The sequence below is a fragment of the Petaurus breviceps genome, unplaced genomic scaffold (genome assembly GCF_028583685.1).
Source record: "Petaurus breviceps papuanus isolate PSGF00001 unplaced genomic scaffold, PetGlider_PUasm1.0 90630, whole genome shotgun sequence".
Classification (NCBI taxonomy): Eukaryota; Metazoa; Chordata; class Mammalia; order Diprotodontia; family Petauridae; genus Petaurus; species Petaurus breviceps.
Window position 1 is genome coordinate 506700 of NW_027187291.1, and position 7065 is coordinate 513764.

Genomic DNA, 7065 nt, shown 5'->3' on the forward strand with positions numbered 1-7065 from the left:
TGACTCCAAACCCAGAGCTCTATCCACTGCACCACCTAGGTGTATATCATAAATGATTTAATAAAGATTATTCTTTTTACTTCTTGCCAGTTTATTTCAACAATTTGGCTCTACTGAATCCAAGACCTAAAATGTTATTTTTTTATTAAATGGCACCATGATGTAGGAGAAAGAACCCTGGACTTGAAGACAGAAAGCTCCAGTTCACATTTTTTTTCTGACACTTACCTTATCTTTTTTGTTTTCTTTTTGAAGGGCATTTGGGGTTAAGTGATGACTTGCCTAAAGTCACATGGCTAGTGTGTCAAGTGTCTAAGGCCGGATTTGAACTCAGGTCGTCCTGACTCCAGGGCGGGTGCTGTATTCACTGTGCCACCTAGTCACCCCCACTTATCTTACCTTTCTAAGTTCATTTCCTTCTGTCACATTGGGATAGTAATACTTGTATTTTCTAATTTCTTCTTTTTTTTTTAAGAGGGGGGGGGAAGGTAGGGCAGTTGGGGTTAAATGACTTGCCTAAGGTCACACAGCTAGTTGTTGGTTTTTGTTTTGTTTTAAAGCAATTAGGGTTAAGTAACTTGCCCAAGGTTACACAGCCAGTTTTTTTGTGTGTGTGGGTGTTAAGTATCTGAGGGTGGAATCGATCCTGGGTTCTCTGGACTCCGGAGCCAGCGCTCTTACTCACTGTGCCACCTAGCTGCCCCCACATGGTTAGTTTTTGTGTTAAGTGTGTGAGACCAGATTTGAACTCAGGTCCTCCTGACTTCAGGGCTGGTGTTCTATTCACTGCCCCACCTAGCCACCCCTATTTCCTAATTTCTTGTGTGGTTGTAAGGTAGCCCTCTTGTCAGCTTTGTTATTATAATTAAAAACAGTTGCTAATAATAAGTTGTTAATAATTCAAAATTAAAATTCTTTGAGATTCCTAAGTTTTAGCTCCACATTTATGAAAATTATTATCATCATTACATTTGAAGTTTCTTCACAAAGATTTTTTTGTTTTTTAGTGAAGAAGATACAGGTTCTGTGTATTTTATAAGTAGTTTAACGACTTGAAATTTTGGTATAGGTGAGAGCAACACTAAATCATCTATGAGTTTGCATTTCATACCAGCTATTAAAACTCTGTCTACTTTAAAGAGTACTAATAAGAGAGAAGCTTTGATTAAAAACTTAAAAAAAAAAAAAAAGACTTCTTTCTCTTTGCAAATGGCCAGGGTTTAGTCATTAGCTATAATGCATGCAGTAATTAGAACAAATGGTGAAAAGTACTTGGTTCTATTCACAGAGCATATTAGTCATATTATCCAAATACCTAGCTCAAATAAATAACTTCTATTGCTACCTTTGGTGGCAGAATGCGGCTTGTATTCTCTTGCTGACAGGGGAATAAGAGGGAAGGGGGGACCAACTGTGCTATAATTATGTTAAGTTTAATGTAAAGCTGCCATCTAGTGGGCTAGCATAGATGGTTTTCTACTTAGATTAGAAAAAAGGGGTATTATAGGCCAAAATTCTAGCAGTGAATTATTTTGTCAAATTAATGGGGGTTATTTGTGCAGTGTTAATAATTACTCAACCTTGAGTTGTATTTGATTAGAGCATGGTCTCTGCAGCACTGCCTAGAGGAAATTAATAACTCTGCTCTTATTCCCTCTAGCTTCACAAAGAAGCAGATATGCAAGAAGAAAAGAATAGAATTGAGCGAGTCCTGGGGGCCACTTCGCCACCTGAACTAATTCAAAAAGTCCTCACCTTTGCACTTTCAGTAAGTTAACTGGAAAACTGCTTTTTTGAATCTAGTTGTCTGCTAATGTGATGCTGGTATCTCTGAGTTGGCCTTCTGATCACCAGCCTTATTATTTTAAGGCTTCCTTCTCTAGTAAACTCAAGGCCTGCTATTTGTTGTGCCCTTCCATTGCCCTGCAAGAATCTTGCACTGCTGAGCCCTAGGCATTTTGATAAATTACCTAGTTTGTTGTGCTGTTCTCCATGCCCCTTCCTCATGTCTAATAGGATTCTTTTTTCCTGATTCTTCTTAAGATGAGTTGAGTGGCTTTACTGAGATCACAGATCTGAGATTTTAGAGGTCATCAAATTCAGTCTCCTCTTTTTACATATGGTAAAACTGAGGCCAAAGTCACACAGTATCTGAGACCAGTCTTAAATGGAAGGCTTTCCTGACTACAAACTGCTATCTCTTTCCGCTACACCACATAGTCATTTACTTAAATAATGGTAACTTTAGGGACTAGCGTTCACCTAGCCACTTATTCTAAGTGTTACCTTACAGAGTTTAGAAAGACTAAACCCTTGATTTCTTTAATTTTTTTTTCCAGGAAGAGGTACGTCCACAGGATACTGTGTCTGTTATTGGTGGAGTAGCTGGAGGCAGCAAACAGGGGAGGAAAGCTGCTTGGAAATTTATAAAAGACAACTGGGAAGAACTTTATAATCGCTACCAAGGAGGATTCTTAATATCAAGACTAATAAAGGTACATAAGATCATTTGTGCTTGTTATTAAGGTACCCTCACAATGTATAGTATAGGACCTGAAAACTCTCTGGAAGCAAAGGAGACCATTTCTTTTTTTTTAAAAAACTGTGGGGGCGACTAGGTGGCACAGTGAGTAAAGCGCTGGCCCTGGAGTCAGAAGGACCTGAGTTTGGTTCTGGCTTCAGACACTTAACACCCACACACAAGAAACTAGCCGTGTAACCTTGGGCAAGTTACTTAACCCCAATTGCCCTCCAAAAGGCAAAAAAAAAATAAAAATAAAACTGTGACTTAGCTTTGTCCAAAGTGAAGTATCACACACCCTCAGATGAAGGCATTGGGAGTTAGTAAAATTTATTTTTAGATGTGTAGAAATTTGTTTCCATCTTCTATCTGTTAAATATGAAATATTCTTCTTTGATGTGGGTTAAATTTAAAATACTGATAAAAATTTTATCCCTTTTCAGCTTTCAGTTGAAGGCTTTGCAGTTGATAAAATGGCTGGAGAAGTTAAGGTAAGATAGTACTTTAAATTTTAACTTTTTTAGCATGAAAAAATTTATCTTTAATGTCTCTTGCTAAGTTGTTATCTTAGCTAAGCTTGATGTTTCAATGGCAGCATCAGCTTTAGATTATTTCAGGCATCTAGGTATTCCTTGTTCCTTATCTGACATTGGTAGCCAACCTGGATTGTCTGTGTCATCAAGAAAATTTAGAGATAGCAACAACTTTTCTGGATTCAATTGAATATGGCTGAAGTCCTATTTAAATACAAGAGTATGCTTACTGAGGATTATCTTCTTAGCCACCCTGCTGGGCTGATAAGCAAAACATTGCCTCTGTAGTGTGGACTCTGCACCTGAGGATTTTGGCAAAATTTGTTGCAGATCCAAATTGATCATTGTCTCTTTCATTGCTTGGCTACTTAATCACTGAACATTTTAAAAATCTAGATTTTGCTTGAGTCTTTTTTGATAACTGCAAAGTGTCAAAAAGTAGTGTTTTGGGGCAGCTAGGTGGCACAGTGAATAGAGCACCGGCCCTAGAGTCAGGAGGACCTGAGTTCAGATCCCACCTCAGACACTTGACAAACTTACTAGCTGTGTGGCCTTGGGCAAGTCACTTAACCCCAATTGCCTTGCCTTCCCCCCTCCAAAAAAAAAAGTATCTTGATTCACATTATAAGTCCAAAGAAATCTTCCCCCATAATTGTTAGTTTCTGAGATCATCTGGACAAGTATCCACTTCCAGAAGAGATTATACACAGAATATAATTTATGTCTAATTTAGATGTAGGGAATTAACTACTGGGTGAGGGAAACCTCAGTGCTCCCATTTTCCTTAATATATCTATATCTCCTTTCACTCGATAAATGTAAGGGAACTAGCATTTGGAGTGGAATTACAAGCTTTCATGTAATATGTTTTCTTTCCTCTCCCCCCCATTTTTTTTTTTGTTTATAAGATAACAGTTCCTTAGGCTTTTGTGTTCTTGGCTATCTTGATTTTTATGCAGTCTTGACAGTTATGGGAACTACTGTTCACAGGAGTTTCCTATAGCTGCTAGTAGTGGAAAATCAGTGATGTGTAAGCTCCATTTCCATACAGCTTTTTGGTCAAATGTACATATAGCAGTTGCACCTTAATGCTCTTCCAAAGTGCATTTGACCTTTTGGGACTATCTCCTCCAGTCTTAGTGTTGTCATGTATGTCATATCTAACTTACTTTTGAGGCTCTTGTTTTTAATTTTCTGCTCTACCAAACTGGATGTTTATACCTAAAAAAATTATTTTAAATCCTTCAGCAAATAATTTCAGTATTTAGAAAAAAATGTATTTAGGTTGGAATTTCTCTTGTCTATCAGACATTAAACTTGGAATCATGAGTATGAATCTGAACCTGATTATGATTCCTGTCTGTCACTTTGTGACCTTGGACAAGTGACTTAACCTCTCTGGGCCCAAATTTCTTCAACTGTTAAATGAAAAGATTGGGCTGGATGATCTTTCTTCCATCTCTAAATCTATGGTCCTAGAATCTGGGGATTTGAAGATTTTCAGGCCTGATAGCTATGTAAGAAAACTGCCTGAAGGATATGTTTGTTTCAGGTAACTGGAGTTAGCAGGTCCTTAAGAACAAATAACTTGCCTCTGTAGGAGAAAGTTAGTTTTCCAGAATGCTAGTTTGACTCCATTAAGGATACGCTTCATTTTATCACTGGAACTCCAGATAGAGTAAAGAATCTTACCCTATTGTTATGTTTGCTATTCATTAATTACCTTATTTTACATAGGAAGAACTGCATTTGGTGGAAAATAGTTTCTCCTGAATCACATTTTAAAGTACAGAAAGAGAAATACTGACAAATGACAAGTAATAGTATCTAGGGCTCCTTGAAAGAAACGTACAGACAGAATTCAAGTTTTATTATCATTTACAAACTCTAACATTCCTTTGGGAAATCATACATAGAAAGTGAGTTTAAGAAAAAGAAAATTAGTTCCTCCTTACTACTATTTTGCATAAACTTTATTTGGGAAGAATTGATCTTGAATTTTCTGAATAGTTTGCTTATGTTTTCTTAGCCTTGTGTGGAATGAAGTAGCTAAAGAATGGGTGAAGGTTCTAGTAGTAATTTTTTTAGTAAGGCTTATGACAGTTTTGCAAGCTAACTAATTTTTTCCTCCATAACATTATTTAAAGTGTTACTTTCTTCCTCTGAATTCAAACACTCATTAAGTATGACATAAACACCCACATTCTGGGTTGTTTTGCAACAGGCTTTCTTCGAGAGCCACCCAGCTCCCTCAGCAGAGCGTACCATCCAGCAGTGCTGTGAAAATATCCTGCTGAACGCTGCTTGGCTGAAACGAGATGCCGAAAGTATCCATCAGTACCTCCTGGAGCGAAAGGCCTCTCAACCCACAGTGTGAACCCCCAAGCATGCAGCCACTGTTGTCCTGCTGCCTCTTGGCAAGGAGAAGGTGGAGCTACCCTACAGCTGATTCATATACCAAGAATTTGGAGTCTTTTCTCAAACCAATGGGGGTTGGACAATGAATGTAGTTAACTGGTTCCTGCTCACACTCCAGAATTAAATTCTATTAAAAAAAAAAAAAAAGGAAAAATCAATTCAGAAAAAATGTAAATATGATAGTAATAAAATAGAGCATAATGAAACTGTGAAACTTCCTGAAGCCTTGTCAGTGGTTAAAAGGATTTAACACTTCTATGATATTAATGGCAGATGTTCTGTTTTTAAAACCCTACAAAAGGAAATTTGAGAGGCTTCTGGGTCAAGAGGAATTTGTGAAGTGTCTTGGGCAGGAATGGGTTAACGCCTCTGCAAACAGCCTATGAGCCAAGGGTAGTGTGCATTTGGGGAATGGTTAATATGAAAGGCAGATAGCTGGTATGATATAGTCTGAGTCTGTGCATAATTCCGAGTGTGTTTTTTGGGGGGTGGGGTAGAAGGATGATAATCTGGGAGATTTATTTTCCTGCATAATGCAATCAGAACCAAGGATAGTAGTCTCTCTCTGCCTCCTTCCCTTCTGTGTGACCTCTTGGCAAAAATAAACAAAACAAAACATCTAATTCTCCCTCCTTCTTGGTCCTACCTCTTGGTGTCCTTCTCAGAGGTAAAGGAATAATAAGGAAACATCTTTAATAGCCACATTAAATAAGAGAAACTGATTCACATTTTCTTTTCTTTTTAAGGTGATTTTTTTTTCTTTTTTTTTTTTTTTTTTTTTTTGCAAGAGTCCTAAATTGCATGCATGCAGCAGTAAAACTATAAAGGGTTTTATTTGGGCCTTCTGAAGGGATTTGTTTTACAGAAAATGCTATTATTTGTCTGACAGATCCAACTGTTGCACCTCTTCATGGCCAAAGTGGCATTAGCCTTATCCCGGTTAATTATTGTGCATGTGTGAAGTGGATGGTAACTGATTGAAAGAGCTGAGCTGTATCTTAGTGATAACTGGTAAAAGTAAGAGTATAAATCACTTGCCACCCTTTGTTCCATCTACAGCATATTCTACTAACAAGACCTCACTCAACTAATCCAGTGAGGTTTTTTAGGGATTTCTTTTGGTTTGGGGTTTTTTTTTTTTAAGCCCTTCTTCCCTTTCCTGCCCCCTATCCACTGTTTTTTGTTAACAGGAATTCATATTTGGTGTGGCTTAACTATTTCAGAAGGTCATCAGATTAATTGTCAGACTGCTTCCCTGAAACATTTTTGTGCTATTGTTTTAAAAAAAATAATAATTAAAAAAAACTGTTGGCGTTAATAAAAATGTCAATGTGAAATTGATGCCTTGATTTTCTTTTCTGTTCACTGAGCAAGGAACTTAAAGGACCCTACAACTTTCCTAGTTGCTATCATTCAGACAGGATAGAACTTGAGTTCAACTTTTCTTCAGAAAAAGGGGGGAGGGGACAGCCAGGTGGTGCAGTGAATAGAGTACTGTACCAGCCCTGGAGTCAGGAGGACCTGAGTTCAAATTCGGCCTCAAGCACTTAAGACTAGGCGTGTGACCTTGGACAAGTCACTTAACCCCAACTG

General features: G+C 37.7%; 1 protein-coding gene across 2 annotated transcripts in view; it reads left to right on the top strand.

Moving 5' to 3' along the window:
• Positions 1 to 6809, top strand: part of NPEPPS (aminopeptidase puromycin sensitive) — an 85055-nt gene extending 78246 nt beyond the window's left edge. For both annotated transcript variants that reach the window (XM_069064287.1, XM_069064288.1), the window contains 4 exons: positions 1661 to 1768; positions 2340 to 2495; positions 2965 to 3012; positions 5279 to 6809. In XM_069064287.1, the coding sequence (XP_068920388.1) occupies positions 1661 to 1768; positions 2340 to 2495; positions 2965 to 3012; positions 5279 to 5431 (465 nt within the window). In that variant the 3' untranslated portion in view covers positions 5432 to 6809. The remainder of the gene's footprint in view (positions 1 to 1660; positions 1769 to 2339; positions 2496 to 2964; positions 3013 to 5278) is intronic.
• Positions 6810 to 7065: the final 256 nt, after the last annotated feature.